The sequence below is a fragment of the Halichoerus grypus genome, chromosome 2, assembly GCF_964656455.1.
Source record: "Halichoerus grypus chromosome 2, mHalGry1.hap1.1, whole genome shotgun sequence".
Taxonomy (NCBI): Eukaryota; Metazoa; Chordata; class Mammalia; order Carnivora; family Phocidae; genus Halichoerus; species Halichoerus grypus.
In genome coordinates, this window is record NC_135713.1 from 41,450,121 (window position 1) to 41,471,896 (window position 21,776).

At 57.7% G+C, this 21,776-nt stretch overlaps 1 protein-coding gene across 4 annotated transcripts in view; it reads right to left on the reverse strand.

The window, feature by feature from the left end:
- Positions 1–495: 495 nt before the first annotated feature.
- The window catches only part of PDGFRB (platelet derived growth factor receptor beta), a 36,390-nt gene continuing 15,109 nt past the window's right edge, over positions 496–21,776 (reverse strand). For 3 of the 4 annotated variants that reach the window (XM_036113583.2, XM_036113582.2, XM_036113584.2), the window contains exons 2-23: positions 21,571–21,616; positions 20,072–20,395; positions 19,282–19,548; positions 18,434–18,561; positions 18,145–18,319; positions 17,372–17,564; positions 16,567–16,682; positions 15,116–15,239; positions 14,554–14,765; positions 12,095–12,189; positions 11,045–11,177; positions 10,406–10,510; positions 9,949–10,059; positions 8,738–8,897; positions 7,940–8,100; positions 7,283–7,401; positions 6,899–7,021; positions 6,059–6,170; positions 5,504–5,603; positions 4,878–4,983; positions 3,783–4,015; positions 496–2,446 (exon numbers count right to left, since the gene is read on the reverse strand). In XM_036113583.2, coding sequence (XP_035969476.1) covers positions 2,287–2,446; positions 3,783–4,015; positions 4,878–4,983; positions 5,504–5,603; positions 6,059–6,170; positions 6,899–7,021; positions 7,283–7,401; positions 7,940–8,100; positions 8,738–8,897; positions 9,949–10,059; positions 10,406–10,510; positions 11,045–11,177; positions 12,095–12,189; positions 14,554–14,765; positions 15,116–15,239; positions 16,567–16,682; positions 17,372–17,564; positions 18,145–18,319; positions 18,434–18,561; positions 19,282–19,548; positions 20,072–20,395; positions 21,571–21,610 — 3,297 coding nt within the window. In that variant the 5' untranslated portion in view covers positions 21,611–21,616 and the 3' untranslated portion in view covers positions 496–2,286. Of the gene's footprint in view, positions 2,447–3,782; positions 4,016–4,877; positions 4,984–5,503; positions 5,604–6,058; positions 6,171–6,898; positions 7,022–7,282; positions 7,402–7,939; positions 8,101–8,737; positions 8,898–9,948; positions 10,060–10,405; positions 10,511–11,044; positions 11,178–12,094; positions 12,190–14,553; positions 14,766–15,115; positions 15,240–16,566; positions 16,683–17,371; positions 17,565–18,144; positions 18,320–18,433; positions 18,562–19,247; positions 19,549–20,071; positions 20,396–21,570; positions 21,617–21,776 lie in introns of those variants that run through there. The other variant, XM_036113585.2, reaches the window with a different exon arrangement.

A 21,776-nucleotide genomic window follows, 5' to 3' on the forward strand; every position in this document is an offset into this window, starting at 1 on the left:
CTGTCTGTCCTGCTCCTACTTGAGACCCAGCCGCTACTCACCAGGGCCTGGAATCCGGGCTGGAGCGGATGCCTGTCACAAGCCACACCAGCCTCCCTCTGGCCCGTGGGCAGAATGGAGGGGAGGGCAGGGGGCGTCCCAGCTTACCAGCCAAAGCCAAAGCACATGGTGGGGTGGGGGGGGGCGCAGGAGGAGCTCAGGCTTCTCAACAGGAGCCTGTGAACGGTCCGGCCTGTCCCAGAGCCAGGCACTGCAGAGCCCGAAGGGCCTTTCCATTTCACACCTTGGGAAGCCAAAGCCCAAGGTCCAGGCCGTCCAGCTGCTAGCAGGTGGTGGAGGGAGTGTGCGAACCCCATTTTACAGATGGAACTGAGACTCCGAGCTGAAGGACCCTGTGTGGGGACACTGTGGCTAGGGCTCAGCCCCATCTGCCCCACTCCACTCCTGCCACCTCCCAGGCACAGGGCCTAAACCCGCGAGAGACCACGAAGTCCATGAGTGAGAAGCACCAGGTTTAATATTAAAATCTTTCTCTTAAAAAAAAAAAAGTACACAGATAGGAAAATTTGATGGCATATAAAATAGCACTTCTGCTGCATAAATGTGAGTTAATGTGAGTCCTAAAAATACTTGTAAACCTAGGTGAGTACATCTTTGGTACCGTAGTGAGAACCTCCTCCCTCTCCTGGCCCGGCTGAGGGGGCTGGTGCCCACTTCCGGCTCTCCTCCTGCCAGGAGTCTTGGCCATGGCCCTCGCTCCCCTGGCACCCCCACTGCTCACCTAGCCGGGGTGTGGTTGGCAGAGAGAGTGCAGCAAGCGGGCCTGGGCAGTGATGCCCTCAGGGACCAGGCAGCTACTGGGTAAGAAGGCAACCCCCAAAGTACCCGCCTCTTGCACCCCTCTCAGGTTCCCTACAAAGGCTTCTTGTACTTTCTGGGGGCCCCCAGGAGCCCTCACTGTCCATGATGTCTGTGGCACAGACTTGGACGGCAGGTGCAGGAGAGCAGACTGCACAAGGGTGTCTGATCTGCCCCCTCTGCCTCCTTTGCTAAGGATGGCTCCAGAGGTCATTGGTGGGTCTGAGAGGGCCCCGTGGTCTTCCCATGGGGCAGCTGCTGGGGGCTTTCCAAGACACTGGCTGTCACTCCGAGTCAAGATCTGTGCAGCTGGCCTTCTGGGACTTGCTGGGGGTCTGGGGAAGGGGCACAGTTCTGAATGCCCAGAGTGTGATGCATGGTCCGGAATCTCCCCAGACCCCAGCTGACCCCTAGGACGGAGGTTTGGAGTGTTTGGCTTTGCTTCATCTGGGCACGTGTGCCACCCCCTGCAATGTTCGAGAACGTTAGTGCCGGCAGGGCACCAGAAGTCAGCGAGTCCATCTTGCTCATTTTTCAACAGGGCAAACAGGCCTGGAGAGGGTGAGAATTCCTCCAAGGTCCCATATCAGGTCCAAAGTGCATCTTGATCCACACACGTGGACATTTCTCGCAGGCACATCCACACGCTCATCACAGATGTGGGGCCCGCCTGGCCCTGGAGACTCTGGTGGGTGGAGTAAGACCGGCGGTGATAAGGAAGAAGACCCCGGCACTTATGGGGCCAGGCAGACATGGACACGGGCACTTGTATGGGGAGGTGTGTCCCAAGTGCCTGGGACAGGGGCTGTGGGCCAGAGTGTCCTGGACTTGGCTCAGCCCCCAGCATGAAGCGTGGATGGCCCCAGACCAGCTCGGGCCTGGGAAAGTGGAGATTGGCATCAAGGAGAGGTGGCTTCTGGATGAACATCACTGTCCGAGGCCAGGCCCCCGCTCAGCCAGGAGCCAGGGATGCCAGGGTCCCTTCCCCAGCTCTTAGGTGGATGAAAGTGCGAGGAGAAAGCTACAGCTTCTTGAGGAGTAGCTGGCTGAACAGAAGAACATTAATTCATACCTCCTGAACCCCGAGAATCTCTCTAGGGATTCCGACCTCCCCACCTGTCAGCCAGGGAGACAGAAGCCCAGATTCTGCGCCACCAGGCCCTGCGCTCCCATCCTACAGATGGAGAAACTAAGTGTCCCGGGAGAGCCCTGGCTCCCATCACAGGGCCTCCCCAGAGGCAGAGGGCTGGTCGTGACCCCTGCAGCTCTCTTGCCTCCTAAGGCAGCCCCAGCGGCTGGGGTGCCACATGCCAGGGACAAAAGCTTTCTAGAAAGTGGCGGCTGATGGGAGGCCAGGCCAGGCCAGGAGGCGCTGGGTGCTGGGAGGTAGAGGGGGAGCTTCAGGTGGGGCAGGGTGGGGCCAGCCCCCTACAGGAAGCTGTCCTCTGCCTCAGCCCGATGCCCAGGGCAGCTCGAGTCCAGTGGGGGCTCCAGCTCCGGCTCCACCTGGGGTTCGGGCTCCTCTTGGGGCTCCAGAGGGCTGTCACAGGAGATGGTAGAGGACGTGTTCGCTTCATTCAGGGTGGAGCTAGGAGGAGAAGGCAAGTGAGTGAGGGGCTGGGAGGGAGCCACGGTGAGATGATAGCAGCCATCAAGAGCTTTCTGAGTGTTCAAGCGTGCACCACGCGCCTCCCACCCTTGAGTTCCTCTGAGCCCTGTGAAGGCTACACGAGGCAGGCGCCAGGAGGGCGCGGCCTCTCGGCCCGGCGATGTCAGCGGCCTGCAGCGCACGGTCAGACTTCCAGCAGCAGATCCAGCTGGCTCCGGAGCCCGTTCCTCTCTCATCAGCACCTCCGTGCCCGGCACCCCGGAAGGCGCTTGCCATCTCACGGAAGCCACCGACAAGGCCCACATAGATGGGCGTTACTATTTTCATTTTAGAGAGGACAAAACGGAGGCTCGGGGAGCGGGGGCGGCTTGTGTGAGGGCACCGGACAGGCCGGCGGTCCCCCCTCAAGCTGTCTGAGCTCTGAGCTGAACTCCTCCGCCCGCTGGCTACCTGGAGCCTGGCAACCTGTGCTCCTAAGGAAGGCGGAGAGGGCCTTCTAGTTCTCGTGGGTGCTCCTAGTGCCCGTGCAGAGACGGAGGCTCGCAGAGACGGGGCCTGGCCGGGCCTCACGGCAGCTGGGGCCACAGCTGGAGCTGGAACCCTGCCTGCGGCCGCTGCCACTCCACCACAAAGTGGATCTGGTTGGTGGGGGGGCGTCTGGCCTCATGGAGGGGGGACAACTCTCCTCTCCAGCTGAGGGAAGATCCTGTCTGAAGGTGAAGTCCAGGCAAAGGCTGGGCCTTCCTCCAACCCTCACCCACTGTAACTTCACCACATCCCAAAGGCAAAAAAAAAAAAAAGCACGAATCTCCTTCCCAGTCAGAATTCTGGCCCCAACTCCTGTGGGCACCAGGGCTCCTACGACCACGCCTGGCTCCCGGGGGCCCTGAGGACGTGGTGCTGGAGAACAGAGCACAGGCCAGGGCTGGCGATGACCCCAGAGTAATACACAGGGTGCTGGGGATGCTGATTACATTTCCTACTTCTCCTTAGGGCCTGGATAAGGCTTAGGGAGAGGAGCGGAGAGATGGCCTATGGGGGCCACATTCCAGGAAACAGCTCCCTTGCAAGTAAGTCCCAGCCTTTCTGTCTCTCACCAGCCTGCCCTTTCCCCCTGAGGTCATCAGAAGTCAAATGAGTTCAGTTCTCTCTTCTGTTCACTGGCAGGAATCAATACTCACCCCAGGTAACTGACTTCTAAGGCAAGCCTGGCGGCATGAAGACACAGACAGACAGAAAGACACACAAACACACACACACACACACACACACACACTGCACACTATTGCCTTGGACCTCAGGCCACAGTGACTACCTGGCAAGGCTGGGAGAACTCTCCAGTGGGCCCTCATCAGCAACCTCAGGTTTGGGGTCAGGCAGGGGGATGATATAGTCGTTGTCACCCTCGTTGGGCTGCACAGCCGTGTAGAGCACAGAGCTGGTGTCCAGGGGGGATCGGAGGCCATGGAAGCCAGGCAAGCGGGCTTGGGACCGAAGGACGGCTGGGTGGTCGCTCCTCAGAAACTCCTCATCCACCTGCTGGTACTTCTGCTCCACGGGGAGGGAGAGCCGGAGAAACAGGGAGGGTCAGACCAGAAATGCCCGTGGGGATAATCTACCATTAGACCCTGACCTGGCCCCTCCTGCCTTGTGTGAATTAGGCAACTGGTGCTCGGAGCAGAAGGGGAATTGCCCAAAGCCACACACAGCTGGGCGGCTCTCCCAGCTGGCATCGCACAAGACCAGGTGAGCTCGGGGCCACCCAGGGAGGGGACAGTCAGCAGACTGGTGCCCGTGACCCTAGCACTTCCCCTACTTCAGAGTAGACAGGTGTGGGCTCTCACCTTGCCTCAGCCTCCTGCAGTGCGGCCTCAGTTTCCCTAGCTGCTAAATGGTGACAACCCAATCTATCTCACTGGGTGCTGAGCTGTGACCGAACGTGGGTGGGAGTGTGGTTAGGAACGGGTCAGGGGAAAGGGGACGTGCGTCACCCCTCACTGTAACTCCCTCTGGTGGACAGGCCGGGTTTTAAGGCCCTGCTGGCGCCATTTGCCTTGACCAGCCTGCACCAGGCTCAAATGGTCAGGCCCTTAGCAGACAGGTAGCCTGAGGCTGTTCAGACTTCTGAAGGAGCCCCAGGCCTTGGCATGGGTGTAAAGGCATGAGGAGGGACGCAGGATGAAGGGGGCTGTGGGCATCGGCTTCCACACAGGATTTCATTTCAAAAAACGCTGTGCTGCTAAAATAAATTCAATTCACAGCTCCAGCCCATCCCTTACTAGTACCAGCAGGGAAACTGAGGCCCAAGCAGGTACAAGGTGGTCCCTCAAATACCAGCATGACACATAGAGCCTTGTACCCAGTGTCTGATTTCTGGGCCAGAACTCTCTGTTTTGCTGCCTCAGCATACCTTTTTGTACCCCTCGCCCAGCAGCCTCTCAAGAAGCAGCACCAGCTGGGAGAAAGGAGGCCGGATCTCAAACTTCTCTTCCCAGCACTTCTGCATGATCTCATAACTGGGGAGAGGCAGAGAGAGGGTCAGGGTCTCTGGCTCAGGGTCTGCTGCCTCCCAGAACCAGGTGAGCAACGAAGGGAGCTGGGGAGGACAGGTGGAGAGGGACTGTGTTTCCTGTTCCCTGAGGAGGCCCTCCCCCCATTGGTGGTTCCATGCGGCGGGCCACCTTGTTGAGCACATGACCCAGGTCTGGCTGGTAGGAGTTTTCATGGCTCTCAGTTTAATGGCTGGCTCTGGATGGGCACGTGACCCCAGCTGAGCCCTTGACAGTCAGCTCGGGGCCTTTTGCCCGAACTATGGTGAAAGCAGTGAGCAGGTAGCCATTTGGCCTGAAAACGCGGCCAGCACGGAGGAAAGCAGGGCCAGGTAGAACCAGATTCCTGACGACAGCCTCTGAACACCGAGATCCAGCTATACTGAGGTTTTTCTAGATCTCCGGACTAATCTATCTTTGCCTTAAGCCAGTTAAGTTGGATATCTACTGTTTGCACCCAAAAAATCCTCCCAAATGCTCCACTCACATCTCGTCGGAGGCGTGGGCAGGCTGGGCCATGCGGTATCCCCGCTTGATGGCATTATAGAACTGCTCATTCATGGGTAGCTCTGGGTAAGGGGTGCCACCTGCAGGGAGCAGAGACAAGAGATATACAGGCTCGGAGGTGTAGAAGAATGGCAGGTACCCTATTCTATGGGACAGAGAGAGGCACACCAGCCCTAGAATGGACGAGGGTACAGCGGCCTTGGCACTGAGAAATGGGAGCCCCCTTTAGAGGCTCGGGACAGAGACTGCAACCCTCCCCAGAAACAGAGGACCAGAGAACACCAGAATCAAGTAGGCTTTCTGATGTCGCTTCCAAACCCATCCATAATCAGCTGGGGAAGTAAAGAGACCCAGAGAGGAAAGGGACTTGCCAAGGTCACATAGCAGCGAGAAAGCCCCAGAGAGTGGTGACTTGAACCAGAGCCCTGCCCCCTGCCCCAGAGCCTGTCCCCACAGCCCCACCAGGCTGGAGGTATGAGTGGTCAGGGTGGAGGCTGCGCTGTGCCCCTGAGGGCTGGGGGGAAAGGAAGCATACCCAGGGTGAAGATCTCCCAGAGTAGGATCCCGAAGGACCACACGTCGCTCAGGGTGGTATAGAGGCTGTTGAAGATGCTCTCGGGAGCCATCCACTTCAGAGGCAGGAAGGTCTGCGGAAGGGCAGGACGGTACGAAGTACAAGGAGGGCCAAGCCCCACTCTGCACCTGGCAGTTCCTGCTCCAGCCCCTGGCTCCCCGGGCCCTGAGAGCCCGCTCCTACAGGCGAGCAGATCCCACAGCCATCCCAGTACTGGCCAGAGGACTGGAAGGCCAAGTTTCTTTACCCACAGCTGATGACATGGAGCTCTTATCCCTGAGCAAGAGCCCCAGGGTCTGTAGCCCCTCTTCCTGACCCCAGTAGAGACCCCTGGCTTGGTAGAGAGCAGGAGAGCCAGAGACACGCCAAGGTACCACCCAGCTGTGACCTGGCCACCTTCGATCTCTGGGGTCTAGAGTCCCTCCAGCTCTGGGGTTCACTGTCCCCTTGTGGAAAGTGGGAACATGAGTGGCAGGCAGGATGGTCACATTTAACCAAATACACATTTGACCTGCTCCGTTTCCACCCTTCCCAGGACCCATTACAGCTGGTCCTGTCATGACCGGTGAATCTGAGCCCTGGGCTCACCCTCACACCCTTAGCATCTCCACCCCACTCCACACAGCTGGTGGCTTCCCTTCCTGGGCCTGCACACACGGCTAGGCAGGCCAAGCCGGTCACCACTGGACAGGGCAGGTCACAAGGAGCTCCGTCCTGATCTCCCTTGTGCCACAGCCATGCTGACCGGGAGAGAACTTGTTCCCAGGGTCAGAGACACACGGGATCAGGCAAGGTACTCACGCTGCCTTTGGAGATATAGTTTGAGTCTCGCATGATGTCACGAGCCAGGCCGAAGTCACAGATCTTGACCAGCTTGCCCTCACAGATGAGCACATTTCTGGCTGCCAGATCTCGGTGGACACACTGGGTTGGGGGGGATGGGAGCTGAGGCCTTGGGGGCAGTTGTGGGGAAAGACCTGCCTGTCAAGGGCTTTGGGGAAAATGTATGACCAGACAGGTGTGAGAGGCCACACAGGTGAGAGGGGCCACATGGTGAGGGTGTTCACTGTCCTCACCCACCAGAGGGGACATCGCTGCCATATGGAGCTGGGTACTTGGAGGACCCTGGCTGGCTGGGTGGCCCACCTCCCCATGACCCTAACTGCCCACTGTGACCACACGTACGTTCTTGGAGGCCAGGAACTCCATGCCATTGGCCACCTGGTAGCTGAAGCCCACGAGATCTGTGTAGCTAAGCACTGGGGACTCGTTGATCAGAGTTACCCGACAGGTCCTCTCGGGAGCTAGGGGAGAACAGAAGTTCACCGACCATCTTGTGTCTCCACATGGCCCACAGAACCCCTGCCCTTTTGGTCTTGTATTGGCCCAATACAGGTGGCTACTGATCCTCCAAGTCCCCCACAAAAGGAAAACAATTTCCAAACACCTAATGTAAACCTTTCCTACCTCATCAGTGCTCTCGTTGGCCGGAGAAGACTTTGGCGTTAGCCCCGGGCCACCTTTACGGAGCCTGACCCGCTTGGCTCTCAGGGACTGGGTCAGCCCGCGGCCTTCTCTGTGCCCATGCCCCAGGAGGCCAAGAAGCCCCCCAACCCCAACTCTTCCCGCTCTGGATCCAGAAACAGAGGTTAACACTGGGGCTCCATCACAGAGCAGCTTTGTGCAGATGGTTAACCTCAGTTTCTGCATCTATGAAATGGGGACAAGGCCACCTTTCTCCCAGGGTTGTTGCCAGCCAGGGCATACGAAAGGCTTTGATAGGAATGCACGACTGCAGAGGGGTGGGGGCTGCGCCTAGGTGAGGACCCTGGGCGCACCCACCGGTGGGGACATAGTTGTCATAAGGGGCCATGTAGCTGGAGGACTCGATGTCTGCATATTTGACGCCTCCTTTCATGTCCAGCATGGGCACGTAGTCCACCGACTCGTCCTTGCTCATGTCCATGTAGCCACCGTCGCTCTCCCCGGGCAGAGACACGTGGCTGGGGGAGAGAGGAACATCACAGAAGGAGGGCCCATGGGCTTTCCTTTGGCTTCCTGCTCGCCCCTAGGCCCCACAAGGCCCTGTCACTCATGGCTTTCCTCTCTCTTTCCACCACCCATCTTCCTCCAGCCTGTCACAACTGGAATAACCATGCAGTGAGCCCTTCCAACCAGCCCGTGGGGCGCTAAGCTGGGCAGCGGGGTGCTAGGAGGACACAGGTCCCAGGGCACGTCCTCAGGGAGCTCACGCCTAGGCGGGATCACAGCATCCCACAAAAGGGCAGGGGGCACAGCGCCTTTCTAGGGAGCACAGCCTTTCCACCTGGCTGTGATGCCCTGTGAGGGCCCAGCCGCAGCCCAGAGTGGGCAAGGAGTTGCCCCAAGGCCTCTGCCTGCAGTGCCAGCTCCCCGGAGCACTACAGGGTCACGTAAGCCCGTGTCTCCGGAGGCCGACCAAAGACCGCAGGAAATCGGTCCGATGCCAGGGAGGACAGGGGTGAGTTCGCATGTCTTTCGGCGACAGACCCACGCCCTGGCTCCTAAACTGTCTCTGCCCGGCCTGGCCTCAGCTTCCGTGCCGGGCGGGGAGGGAGTGCGCAGGTTCTCCCCGGGGCCCCCCGAAGCCTCCTGCCGTACCTGGGCAGCGGGAGCCCGCCGGGCAGGGCGTTGCTGTAGAGCTCGGCGCCGGGCGGGCGGCGCTTGTCGGAGCAACGCTGCAGGAAGGTATGCTTGTTGCGGTGCAGGTAGTCCACCAGGTCGCCGTAGCGGCAGTACTCGGTGATGATGTAGATGGGTCCTGCGGGGGGACAGGCTCAGGCATGGCCCCTCCGGGGGGCGGGGGCACACACCTGCCGTCGGGGCCCCGAGGCTAATGACGGGCTGCGCCTTGGAAAGGCAGTTTGGTAAGACGGCCAAGAGGCTTTGGCACTGGGCAAACCCCGGTTCTTTTCCTGCCTCTGTGACCACGAGCGAGATACTTCTTCTCGCGGAGCTTTACTTTCCACATCTGTTAAATGGGGCTAATCCTAGCCACCTCCATGAGAGTTCGTAAGATAATGCTTTTGTCAGCTCGGCCCAGGGCCTGGCATGTAGCAAGGACACGGCAGATATCACCGATCGGTTTTCAGACTGAAGCTCAGGCTGGAGCCCAGTATATAAAGCAAATAAAAGCAACCATTTATTATCAGGTTACCGTTTCAATCCAAATACAGTACATTTACTTGAAGTCAATCGGTGGGAACTTGAAGATACTAATGAAAACAAACATTTTGAAATGGGCGGGATCTTGCGGACATAAATTGGCCTATGTGTGCAATTCACTTCTGTATTTTATTTTGGTTGCACAATACTGAGGAAAATCCCAAATCTCACAATAAGCAGCTGCAAACAATGATAACACTTCTTTTTTTTTTTTTTTTTTATGGCCTAACTTGCAATCAGAGTTTCAAAAAAACACACTAGCTGGAGAGACTTCATTCTATGATCTGAATGAAAGCAGCTCCCAGTCAGCATGCTGGTGGTCTCCAAGTGTAGGGATAGAACTCACCTCACAGGGGCTGGGATTTATGAGTTTGTAGAATGTGTTCTGAAAATTTTAAAAAGTCAGAGGACCCCTGGGTTTGGAAACGGCCGACCTGAGGAGTCCTTAGGCCTTGAAGGTGTCGTGATTCCATGAGTTTGTAAATCCCACCCCCATCTGGGTCTGTGAAGTGAGGGCACCGGACAGGGTGGGTGTAGACCCTCCAGCTGGAGAGTCCTGTTGTCCGTGGACTGAGGAGGGGGTGGGGAGGGGCCAGGCTTGGGCTGCTGGCACTTTCCAGAATCCTCTGGGGGAGTGGTTTTGGTACCTCCTTTGGTGCAGGCCCCCAGCAAGTTGACCACGTTCAGATGGGGCCCGAGGTGACTCATGATCTTCAGCTCTGACATGAGGGCTTGCTTCTCGCTGCTGCGGGCTGTGGCTGAGGGGGGAGACGGGGCCTCAGGCCTGCCCTGTCACTCAGGCCCCAAGGAGGCTGTTGCGCTCCACACCCTACTGTAAGACCCAGATGGCCTGGGGCGGTGAGGACCCACGAGTAGGGGGAGGAGAAAGAGGATGGGAGAAAGGTCAGGGAGGGAAGGAGGTGCCAGGAAGGCGGGCAGGGTGAGGAAGCCTCTTAGCCAAAGCAGAGTCTGGAGTGGTGCTGGCCGCCAGGTGACTACATTGCTTGTGCAAATCGGAACCAGGGAGGGCCTGAATGTGTGCGCAGGGGGCAGGGGGGACGTGGGGGCCCAGATGTGAGGGAGGGGCAGGCTCCCAGGACTCACATTTCAGCATCTTGACCGCCACTTTCATCGTGGCCTGCGAATGGCTCAGGCCGTGAGCTGTGGCCTCCACCACCTGCCCAAAGGCCCCGGAGCCGAGGGTGCGTCCTGGGGTAGAGACGATCCTTCAGCTCCTGGCCCACCAGGAAACGGCATCGCCTGCTCTCTCGGAGGTCAATCCCTCAAGCCAACCTGGACTTAAGGTGTTCCCCTCAAGGAGTCTCCCACAGTGTTTTGCAGCCCTTCCTGGTGTCTCATCTAAGTCTTGCCTGCTTTCTGGTCCATCTTTAGTCCCTGGAAGCCTTCCTCCCATCCCAAAAGGGAGCTCAGCTCCTCTGCACGCCTCAGCCTTCCCAGCTAGACTAAGCACAGGCCTGACATGCAGCCTGTCCTCGATTAATACTCCCCCTCTTGCCACGAAGGGGCCCTATCTCACATAGTCACAGGATCATAGGACCTCAGTGCTGAACCCTCCCTGGGGGATCAGCTTGCCCCATTGTATGGAGGGGGGCACTGAGGGCCAGAGAAGGCAAGACAGCAGCCCTAGTTCTCAAAGCTAGTCATGGCAAGGCTGGATCACACCTCAGTCTTCCCACCCGCCGCCAGTCCCCAGACCACCACACGAGGACTCCCTGGACTGACCAAGCACAAGCTGGTCCCGTGGCAGCTCCCACGTGGAGTCGTAGGGCAGCTGCATAGGGTCCACGTAGATGTACTCATGGCCATCGGAGCTCACGGATTCAATCACCTTCCATCGGATCTCATAACGTGGCTTCTGCAAAACCAACACCAGGGATGGATCATCAGAGGAGGTCTGGGCTTTGGGGCCCACTAGCCCACAGCCCCTTATGGAACAAATGGAGCAGGAGACCCTGAGGGGCAGAGGCATATTTGAAGTCACACAGCAAGTTACTGATAAAGCTCAGCTTCATGGGCTCAGTGAGAACAGGTGCCAAGAGGCCCCAGCTTGGCGGTGGCTAAGGAGCAGCTAATAGCCAAGGGCCTGGCTCAACAGGACCTGCTTGCCAGCTTCTCCCAGAGCCCTGGCTGCTTCCAGATGGGAGTAGTGATCCTGCAGTCCTGGGAAGTGACACAAGCTAGGGGCACTCAGCTAGATGTGGACAGCCCCTCCCCAAGCTGGGTCACTTGCAGTGGGAATCTCAGAAAGATGTAAGCTTACAATGCTGAAATCATAGGATGTTGGGATCACAGGATTGGAATCTTAGAATGACAGAATCATGGGTGCTGCAATCCTAACTCAGGAATCTTAAAATGTTGGGATTGCAGAATGGTGAAGCCTCAGAACAGAACATTGAAATTACACGTTAATAGGATTAGAATGCATTTCAGTAGAAGCCTGGGAGTCTCTGGGGGTGAGAGTTGTAAGAATCCTGGAGCTCATGTAGTCCACCCAGAAAGTGCTTTGCCCTATGGCTGGGAGGGGCAGGGCTGATGTCCAAGCAAGACCCAGGAGGGCAGAGCAGAGACAAGGGACCCTGGCTGTCCTGACCAGGCCCGAGATGGCCCTTGCTGCTGGGGGTGGAGGCAGCTCCATGTCATTTTACACCTGCACTCTGTGCTGGGCTGGGACGGGACCAGATCCTGCAACATTCAAGGGCAGCTGGGGGCTCCATGTAAAAAAAAAAAAATAGTGTGCCAGTCTGCACCCACTAGGCAAGGGTGGGAGGTTACCTTCTGCCAGAGCATGATGAGGATGATGAGGGAGATGACTGTGAGGACCACCAAGGCCAGGATGGCCGAGATCACCACCACCTTGAAGGGCAGAGCTGGAGGCAGAGACAAAGAGCTGGCCATAAGCAAATGGGGAGCTTGGCAGCTCCCTGGCAGTCCTCCCGTCCCCCCACCGCTGGTACGGCAAATCCTCTCTACTGTCCTGCCTGGAAGGGAAGCCCCCCTCCACCAACCATGGCCTGTGATGTCAGACTCTCAGCCCCTCCCTCAGGGCCATACCTCCCATAAGAACCTATATGCCCTTCAGTTACAACGGCGCTCAGCTCCCTCTGGGCCCCCATATGCCTTCAGCCCTTGCAGGGCTCAGTCAGGCCTGTGTGCCGTGGCTCCAGATTGGATGCCAGCTGCTGACCGCCTGGGCTGCCCTCGCCCCTCAATCTATGCCCTCGCCTGGCTGTCACAGCTAGCACAGAGCCTGACCGAGGGGCCAACGGACTGAGGGACTGAACTCCCACGGCCCGATGAATCCCGACTGTTTCCTCCCCTGCTTCACCCGGAGTCTCCAGCAGCGTTGGGATAGTGATGATAGTTATAAGGTGCATCCCCCAGGGAACAGGGGTGACCAAGTCGGGCTAACTCTGGGCCCCCAAGCGCCAAGTCTCCTCCCGAAGGCCTCGGCCTCTTTGCTGTACGATTTCCCATTCTCTTCCCCTCCCTTTGCATCCACCCCTGCCAGACCCTCATCTCCCCTACCCTGCCCCACTGGCCACCCATGGGGTCCCTGAGGAACTCATTCCCTCTTCCTCTGTCCCCCACTTGCCCCTCTTGGCACCCCTGGAGGCCCTGTCCCTCCTCCTCAGGGTCCCAGACCAACATCACTCCTCTCCTCCCTCTCCCCACCAGGTCACACATCCCAGGCCTGGGAAGGAAGTCTGAATTTTCTAAGGAGCCATCTGAGTAAAAAGAAGAGGCTTCGTGCAGCCACGGTAGTTTCCCTGTGGGCTGGTACGTGCCTCCCCCCTCAGGTGGCACACAAAAGCTCTACTTCTGTCTTGCTCCGGGCTGGTCTGCAGATGCCCACTGGCTCAGGGGTACATGTGCATGCATGGGAGTGGGAGTGAGATAAGGTATGAAACCCCCACCTGTCCCACCACAGGCCAGGGGGCCGGAGACAGCTCTGTATACAGAGAGGCTCGTGTGCGTGCGAGCCCACCAACCTGCCAACGCCTCGCACAGCCTCCAAAGCTTTGCTCTCCCTGGCTTCTGCCTACCCCTGAGCCCCTCCTTTACCACTCCCTTCCCTTTATCTCCCCCCCCTCTAAATACACACATACTCTGGGCTCCAGCCACACTGAATGCCTTTGAGTTCTCTGATCCCATTTTGCCTCTGGGCTCTCCCACGCACAGGCCATTCGCTTTGACTGGAACACCATTCCTTACCAGGCTAACTCCCAGGTATCTTTCGGGTTTTGACCTAAAGCTTTCTTTTTCCAGGACACTTTCCTGAAACCCCCAGCTGGGCACGGAGACCCTCCTCCCTCTCGGCTTCCCCCCCAGAGTACTGCCCCCTGCAGTGGGATTGCCTAGTTCCTTGTCTGCCTTCTCTCTGGACTGAGGGCACTAGAAGGGCAGGCAGGGCTGGGCTTCTCCAGGGAGAAAGAGGAAACAAGCGAACAACCGACGTACCAGCGCAGGGGGAAATGCCTGCCCAGGGACACTATATGCATGGCCGACGCTATTCCTATGGACAGGAATCATGTGTGTGTGTGTGTGTGTGTGTGTGTGTGTGCACCTGCTCACAAACACGCACGGTACAACGGCATCTGTGTGCAGAGACTGTGCTTACACGCTTCCACAGAGGGGGTGCTGCCACTCCACGTTGCGGACATGCACCGTGCCGGTTTGCACACACGCACAGGAATTGTACGTGCACTGTCTGCACCCTTGTGCGATCGTGCATCCCCACACACACTCGTGGGTTTATATACATGGCTGGGGATTGGGCGTGGTCATATACGTGGTTTATACACATGCGCTCGGTGGGTTCCCACAGAGGCGGGTGTCATGCACGCTTGTGCACACACTTGCAGACATACACTGCAGCCTTGCACGTGTATCTGGGGCTTGGGCGTTCTTCATTGTGTGGTTTACATATCTACACCGGGCAGGTTTGCACCTGTGTCCAAGGATCAGGCCTGCTGTTCACGGTTTAGGACGCACGTGCAGCAGACATACACCCCAGCCTTGGCTTACAGACCCTCACGGGTGTACACGTGGGTGCCGATACTGCGGTGTTGTGTAAGTGCACAGGGGCATACTCTGGTGGGCTTCGCCATGCTCCTGAGTGCCCACAGGCACGCTGACTCTGGCCCACTGGGCTCACGGGCACAGTTCCAAGAATGGCGGGGTGGAGGTGGGGGTGGAGGGTCTTCAGGGGCCACCCGGGCCGGAGGACTCACAGTGCGGCACCACGGTGACCTCCTGCATGTCGCGTCCCAGCAGGTTGTGTAGAGTGCAGCGCACTGACAGCGGCTGATCCACACGGCGCAGGCGCAGTGTGCTCACCACCTCGAACTCCTGATCCTCGGGCCAGTATGTCACGTTAGTCTCCAGCTGGCTCTCCTCCTCCGAACTGTTCCCCAGCGGCGTGGGCGGCAGCTCGCGCGGACACCTGCCGGGAGAGCCAGCCGGGTCAGCTTCCAGTCCCTGCTGCTTCCCGCTGCCTGGCCCTGAGCTCATTCCTCCTGTGGCCCCTCGACTGACCGGCAGGGGGCGCTCCTACCCCAGAACTGAGAGCCCTGGACGGCAAAATCCACTCCCTTCATTCGATCGTCTGAGTCAAGGTAAGGAAACGGGACAGTTTAGGTCATGCAGAGCATCTCCAAGAAGCCACATCTTCTTGGACGGAGCTCTAGCCTGGAACAGCGTGCCCGGAGGAAGAGGCTGGACTAGATGACCTCCACTGGGTCCTTCCAGGCTGCTGTGGTTACCCTGGGAGCCAGAGGCCCGGAGTCTGCTTACCTTTTGAGGTCGCTGCAGGTAGACCAGGTGAGGTGTGGCTGGGGCATGCCCCGGCCGCGACAGCGGACCGTCTGCTCCCCACTGGCAGGGTGGCTTTCACTCAGCTCCAGCACACGGACAGGCACTGCGTGGAGAGGGCAGGAGGCCAGGAGGTGGGGAGGTCAGGAAGGACAGTCAGTGAGAAAGGCCCAGGGGAGGACCTGGCCCAGGGTCTCCCCTGGGTGGGGGGAGGGGAGCCTCAGGCTGCAGGTGAACATCAAATACCAGCAATCACTGTGTGAAAACTGACAGGTTCCCCTTCTGGGTACTTCAAAGGGAAAGCCTCAGTAGGGTGCTAGTCTGTCTCTAACACCTCTCTGAGGCTCGCTAATCTTCCCTTTTAACAAAGACAGAGCAGGTCTGAGGGTCAGAGAAAGCCCTGGGAAAGCGAGAGCATGGAGCTAGAATTTAATAGCATCGCTTTGTTTTCCCAGAGTTTATTTTAGTGGTTGCTTTATATTTATGACATGTGATGCTGATTTTCCATCTACAATTGAGAGGTTAAATTCTCTTTCAAAATACATTTATTTTTAGAAAGTCAATTGACAAAACAGTAAGTCATTAGTGTGTCATTCCCCTGCTCAAAACCCTGCCGTGGCTCCGTCATTTCAGTCACAGTAAAAGCCAAAGTCCATACAAGGGCCCGAGGGGACCCACACAATCTGCCCCCCCCCCACCCCGACTTCCAGGTCTCAGCTCTGACCTCATCTCCCACCACTCTCCCCCTCCTCGGTTCCAGCCACACCGGCTTTCTGCTGTTGGTCCTGCCTGGGTACTGCTTGGTGGGCCCTTGCCCCACAGAACCGCTTGGCGAATGCCCTCACCTTTTAGAAGTCTTCACGAAAATGTCGCCTCCATGAGGCCAACTTGATCAGGCTATTTGAAATCGCAACCCTCACTGCCCCGTGCCCCCTGAACTCTCTATCCTCCCTACCCAGCTTTTTTCCCACTTTGACAGCACTTGTTACCTTCTAATCTTCTGTGTCATTTGCTTGTTCTCTGCCCTACTGTTGAGTGTTTGTCTTCCCCCCAGCAGGAGACAAGCGACGCAAAGGCAGGGACTCAAGAACCTGAACAGACTGGTGTGTTGTTGTTGCTCAATAAATATCTATCTAATTAGTAGTATAGTATAAGGGTATGTGAGAAGGAAAAGTCATGCACTGGTACATGAATGCCTGAGGCTTTAGGGACACCAATGTAGCCCACTGGCCTCCTTACACAGCTTGAGGCCCAAAGAGGGGATATGCCGAGTTCACACAGGAGCGGAAGTGTTGGAGCTCAGCCTAGAAGCCAGCCTCCTGAGTCCTCAGCTTCCTCTCCTGCTCCTTCTCCTCCTATGGGTGGGTGGACAGGGTAGGAAGGGAGAGGGAAGCGGGGTGGGGGTGGGGGAGGCAGGGTGCACGGCTCCGTACCGTTGACCTGCAGCTGGAAGGACAGCTGGGCCTCCGCGTCCTCATGGAAGGCCCGCATGGTGTAGCAGCCAGCCTCAGCCACCTTCACCCGCACGAGCGTCAGTTCTGACACGTACCTGTGGAGCACGACAGGCCTAGCTGCCAGAGCTGGAAGAACTCTCACAGTCCCCCCCACCCTCCTTGTACAGACAAGAGAAACCAGGCCCAGGGAGGGGCAGGGGCTTCCCAAGGTCACGCGGGTGTCAGTAGCAGAGTGGGACTCACACCAGTCTCCTGAATCCCCACCCATTGGCAGCTGGCTCCACTGAGCTAAGAGGGGGGTTGGGGAGGGATGACAAGGGCGGGGGAAGCACCCTTTCCCTCTCCCCTCCACATCTCACTCCTGCAGAAAGGCCTGACATGGCTTTATCCTCACCGACCGCACCTTGTATCCACCTGCTCATCTGCAGCCTTCAGACCACCATCCATGCATAGGTGGTAGTGGCCCGCCTGGCACGCTCTTCCCTGATCATCTGGCCTTTTTCTCCTCAGTTGCTCCCAGCTGGTTCCCCCCATCACAAGGACAACTAAACATCTGGGTGATCATCTGCCCGGTGCCTGTTTCCCCGACTAGACAGGAAACTCTAGGAGGGCTGGAACAGTCTATTCGGATCTCTGCAGCCTCCCCAGTGCCTGGCACGGCGCCTCGCACATAGTAGGCTCTCAGGAAAGGTGGATCTAGGTGTGTCCAGTGGCTGAAAGCTGTGAGCTGCCTGGCAGCTGCAGGGAATAACGTCAAGAATGGAGTGGGTGGGCCGCTGCTCACCGGGTCTCAGACACATTGCGTGTGGACAGGGAGATCTCGCCTGCGTTGGAGTCGCCTAGCGTACGGTTGTCCTTGAACCACATGACAGTAGGCGGCGGGTAGGCCTCGAACACGACCTGCAGAGTCCGGCTGCGGTGCAGCTCCGCGAATTGTACGGCGTCCAGCTCTCCCAGCAGCCGCACGTAGCCATTCTCTGCAAGGGGCGGCCGTCAGGGGCGGGGCCCCAGGGGGCGGGGCTAGGCCCGGCTACCAATAGGGCAGCGCCCCCTCGGGGCGGGGCTCCTGGAGGCCAGGCATCCATGGAAGGCCAGAGGAGCCCGGCCTTCCGGGGGCGGGGCTTCAGACTTTAGGACCTGAACCAGTGATGGAGTTACCGGAGCTGGGGTTGAAGTTGGGACTGAGACTGGACCAGGCGCCGAATTGGGGGTTGATACTGATTTGGGGGCTGGGTTTGAGATTGGGACTGGAGTTGTCGATCTCACTGCAGCCTGGCTGAATTTGAGGATGGGGCGACCTGGGCCTGGAATGGCAGTTGGGTTTAGATATTGGGTTGGGGCTGAGGTTCTGGCTAGGCAGAAAGTCCACGGTGGGATTAGAGTTGGATTTGGGGCTGACACTGCGTTTTGGTTTGGGTTTGGGTTTATTCTGGAAATGGGCTTTGGTTGGTACTGAAGCTAGAGCTGTACTGGAATTGGGCTGACAGTACCCTGGGGCTATGATAGGGTCTAGGTCCAGCTCAGAAGGAGGGTGGGGGCTAAGCCCAAGGCACGCACCGACCACAGTGACATTGATGGACTTTTCATCTTGATGCTCATTCACACTCTCCGATACATTGCAGATGTAGGTCCCTGAATCGCCAAGCTCAGCACTAGGGATGTGCAGGATGGAGCGTATGTGGGAGGGCATATTGAAGAGGAAGTCAGTCACTGGCTCCACCAGCCGCCCACTCTGGAGGAACAGGTGCGGTAGGCCCCCCAGTCAGGCAGGGTCCAAGAAGTTAGGCTGCAAGTCAAGATAGCCATCCTTCCCTGGCCGTTCCTCCAACCCCTGGCCCAGCATTACCTCCATGCGTGGGTATGTCCATTCAAAGTTGACCACCTCGTTTCCGGTCACGATGCACATGATGGTGATGTTCTCACCCTGACGGACCACGGTCTGCACTGCATTCACTGAGACATTGATGGATGACACTAGTGGAGAGAGATTAGTTTAGGGCTGAGGAAGTTACCACCAGCCACCACACCAGCCCTTCAGCTTGGGGATGGGGTGGGGATTCAGAGAGGGAAGGGATGTCTGGTGCGGAAGATTCATTCATTCAACAAATATTTGTTAACTATGTCCTATACGCCAAGTACTATGCTGGGCACTGGGACTTTAGCAGTAAACACAACAGATAAAATTCCTGTCCTCATGGAACTGACATTCTAGAAGAGATAACAGTCTTCAGTCAGTGTATTCCCTGGGCACCTAAGTATAGGAGAAAGGTATGGAGCACAAACCATGTACCAAGGAGCCTCTGTCTTTAATCCTCACAATAATCCCCCTAGGTGGGCAGTCATTCTTTTCCTCATTTTCCAGAGGAAAAAGCAGACTTGGAGACATTATGTGCCCCATGCAAACTCAGTGCACAGCTGGGATTCAAACCCAACCAGCTCCAAGGCCCATGCCTTTGCCTACCACGGTATACGGCCCAGCCCTGCCACCCACCTTCCCCATAACCTCGGGCATACTCCAACCTCTGAGTTTCAAGCTTCTCACCTGTAAAATGGGGAAACACTACCTGCCTTCCAAGACTACAGTGAGAATCCAGTGAAAAATGAAATTGCCCACTTCGTAAGCTGGAAAGGGCTCTACCTCTGCGGAGGGTCATACTTGCCTCTGCTGAGCATCAGGCCAGAAAGGGGGCTCACCCTGGAGGCTGTAGACATAGTAGGCTTCAGAATCCACTTCCTTGTCCCCGATGGTGGTTTTGCAGACATAGGTCTTGTCCTCGAAGGTACCAGAGAAGCCACGTTGGTGGTCATAGGGGATGGGCAGTGGAATATCCACTTTTTTCTCATGCAGTGTCACCACCAGTCTCGGATCTGTCACTCGGCACGGAATTGTGATCTCAGTTATTTCCGTGAGGAAGATGAATAGTTCCTCGGGGTCAACCGGAAGAAAACCCATCATGGGATCTGCCAGGTGTGGGGCCAAGAATGAGGATCAGGGGAACTGGTTTTCTGCCTATCCCCTGAATTTCTTTGTGACCTTGAGCAGGTGTCTTCCCCTCTCTGGCCCTCAGTCTTCCCATTACAGAATAAGGACGCTCTCAGAGGTCCCTTCTAGTTTTAACATTTGATATGGTCAGCACCAGGGTGAGAAAGAAGATAAGCCACAAGTTGAAGGGTAGCTGGTACCCAGAGCTTGGAGTATGGGAAAGATGGGATGTGGAGTCCCAAAAGAGAGCATATTGGAACCTGCTGAAAAGGCAGAGTTCTGGGGAGCCAGGAACGGGGTGGGCTGGCAGGGAGCAGTCAGATCTCCAGACCCAGGGGTGGGGAGTGAACATACTCCTGGACTGAGCCAGGCTGGATTCCATGATTCGTCTGCATGTCTAAGCTGGCCGTGTCTCACAATGTCACTAAGCACTCTCAGCTCCCCCCAGACGCCTGCAGGTGAGAGAAGTCAGGGAGTGAGCATGCAGGCGGGGGCGCTTACCTGGCACAAAGATGTAGAGCCGTTTTCGTTCACCAGGCTCCAGCCCATGGGAGCCTTTGTAGGTGCAAAAGTATTCTCCCGTGTCTATCCCAGTGACATTGGTCAGTGTCAGTGTGCTGGAGAAGGTGCCATCCTGGGTCTTGGTCATTTTCTGCAGGGGCTCCTGGGACATCCGTTCCCACACCACTGGAGCGGGCCCCGAGCAAGTCAGAACGAAGTTGCTGGAGACATTGAGGACAAGCTCTGGCCCTGGGGGTGTGATGACCAGGCCCCAGGAGGCCTGTGGGCCCAGCAGCAACAGGAGGGGCAGCAACAGCACCTGGCCTTCGGGAGAAAAGGCATCAGAGCATCAGCACCTCTCCTCTCGGCGGACCCTGGGGGAGGCCATATCTGCACTGTCCTTGAAGACCACACCTCCCTAATCCGACACAGACTGGAACCCATGGCTCTGAAGCCTGCTTGCCCAGTGCCCGGGCCCCAGGGACTCCTTCCAGTCCAGCCTCCTGGCCTCCTGATCTTAGTGCCTCTAGATCCCAGGCTTCAGAGTCCTCCAGCTATGCTGTGTTCAGGCTGTGGGCATGTTCTCCCAAAGGCATCAGGAAATCCTCGGGAAGCAATTCCCAGGCCTCCAGTTCCTGCATTACTTCCCAGGTCACTTTCTGAGCCCCTTCCCTCCAGCTGCCCCAGCTGCCCGAGTTCCACCCAAGCCCAGAAGTGGTCTTGATTGGGGAGGGTGGGGCAGGGTAGCTCAGAGTAGGGAAGACAGGACAGGAGAGAATCAGCAGCCCCCCCGGGGGCTGGAGGGAACTCGGGCGGGGTGTCAAATGATTGGCTCCTCTCGCCCTGCTGATGCCCTCTGGGAAGGATTCTGTAAGCCACGTCCCCCAAGCCCACAGATGCTCAGCCAGCCAGCCAGCCATCCTCGGTAGGCCATGGGCTGGTCACTGATGGCCAGTGACCGTTGGCTGCCTGGTCAGCCGCCCAGCCCTGGAGCACCGACTGCATGGAACAGGCAGTAGTGAGGGAAGGGTGTGCTAGCGGAAGCCCAGCCAGGACTTGGGAGCTCATAGGCAGTGAGGGATCCAGGCAGGGGAGGGGAGCCCCAGACCGGAAGCAGACCAGCCAGGCTGATACCAAAGAGTGCTGGGAAGAGGTGGGACACTGGGGTGACTGTTAGCAAGTGGGGTGGGGACATTTGGTGAGGAGGCATGGGGTACGGAGGGCTGAGCAAAGGATCTGAGCTAATGGCTCTGGACAAGCAGGGGTCCACCGAGGTTTCTGAGCTGAGTGGACAGTAGAAGGAGGCCTCCACTGAGCACCACTGGAAAGGCAGGAAATTGAGGCTCAAGAGCACAACAGTGCCCCTGGGCTCCCAGGCCCCAGTGCTAGCATGCACCGCCCCTGCCAGCTCCAGGGTTCTGCTTAGTGGCTCCCTGGGAGCCCCCTCCACCTTTGACGACAGGAGCTGGAATGACACTTGGAAGCCACAGTGTACCTACCTTTGAGGACAGGAGCCGGCATGGTGCTCGGAGGCTGCATGGTGTCCTGCAGAGTTAAATAGGGGTCAGGGCTCAGAGTGGGCAGAGTCATTGCAAATCGGACTTAGCACCTGGGTCCTGCAGAGTAAACCCCAGCCTAGACCACCCAGCTTCCATGTCTGTGGGGCTGAAGTCAGAAGTCACCCATGTCCCATGATCAAGAGGGC